The 1,236-nt window shown below is 57.4% G+C and overlaps 1 protein-coding gene across 1 annotated transcript; it reads left to right on the top strand.

The window, feature by feature from the left end:
• Positions 1-259: 259 nt before the first annotated feature.
• Positions 260-478, top strand: GUITHDRAFT_121248 (hypothetical protein; the record flags this gene model as incomplete). Its single annotated transcript, XM_005819503.1, has 1 exon — positions 260-478. The coding sequence occupies one exon, from the start codon at positions 260-262 to the stop codon at positions 476-478; it is 219 nt and encodes a 72-aa protein (XP_005819560.1).
• Positions 479-1,236: the final 758 nt, after the last annotated feature.

The raw sequence follows: 1,236 nt of genomic DNA on the forward strand, positions 1-1,236 counted from the left end.
GGGAGGAGGGAGGAGGGAGGAGGGAGGAGGGAGGAGGGAGGAGGGAGGAGGGAGGAGGGAGGAGGGAGGAGGGAGGAGGGAGGAGGGAGGAAGACATAGAGAGAGTGGAGATAGGATGTCACGAGTCCGTCATGGAGGGCGAGTTACTCGTTAGTTCAGTTGTGTTGGTGCGCAGGGGGCGCGAAAATCTTGGTAATGAACTTGAAGCATGGCACATGTCGTCTATGAATGTGATCGTGGTTGACTTGGTTTGCTCCAGATGTTCGCTGATATTCGTGCTCTCTCCATCTTGCGTGGAACCCTCGGAATTCCCTTCTCCTTGGCGGCCCACGAGTGCAAGCCTGGACCTGGACACCCTTGCTCGCGCGACCACCATGGCCAGGACGGCGATCACGATCACGACCACGACCACGACCAAGATCAAGATCAGGACAGTGGCTCTGAGACCTTCGGATATCCCACCGTCCTTCATGCCTAGATGGCAGGAGCATAGCTGGGAAGGAGACAAGTAGTTCCTAGCAGCCTAATAAATGAAGGATGAAGTTGCTATCCACTAGAGACATGTTCATGTGATGACCTTATTGACATTCACTCATATTCATTACTTTCACGTCCTCTCCCTCACGGTCTCTTTGCTTCCGCCCGCACGCTCAAGGTCTCCTGGATATCGTTGGAGGCCAAATGGAGTCTGTTGTCCCAAGTCACACTTCCTCCTCCTGCCTCCTCCTCCCCTCCTCTCCTGCCTCCTCCTCTCCTCCTGCTGCTCTCCTCCTCTCCTCCTGCTGCTCTCCTCCTCTCCTCCTGCTCTCCTCCTCCTGCCTCTTCCTCTTCACTCTTCAATCCCCCCTCCCCCCCCTGGCCTCCCCCCCCCTCTTACCGGATAGCATGGGCTCGAAACCTGACCCTGAGCCCGAACGCGCCAGCCCCGGGAGCTTCTCCTTGCGAAGAGACTCGAAGGTCGAGTCGAGCATGCTGTCGAGATCCTGAGGTCTCACGTGAGCTGGGGGTTGAGCTGGGGGTTGAGCTGGGGACGACTTGCCTTCTTCGACACCCTCCTTCCTCCCTGGCCGACGCTGAACTTGTCGTTAGATGGGAGCTTGCTGCTCTTGGGCAGCTGGGTGGTGAACTGATCGACTGCTGACTTGGAGATAAGGATGGGTGAACGCGGAGATGACTCGCGACGAGCTCGGGGCTTGTGGATGTGAGGCTGTGAAGAAAGAGTGAGAGGAGAAAGGG

Source organism: Guillardia theta, assembly GCF_000315625.1.
Source record: "Guillardia theta CCMP2712 unplaced genomic scaffold GUITHscaffold_220, whole genome shotgun sequence".
In the NCBI taxonomy this organism is placed as follows: domain Eukaryota; class Cryptophyceae; order Pyrenomonadales; family Geminigeraceae; genus Guillardia; species Guillardia theta.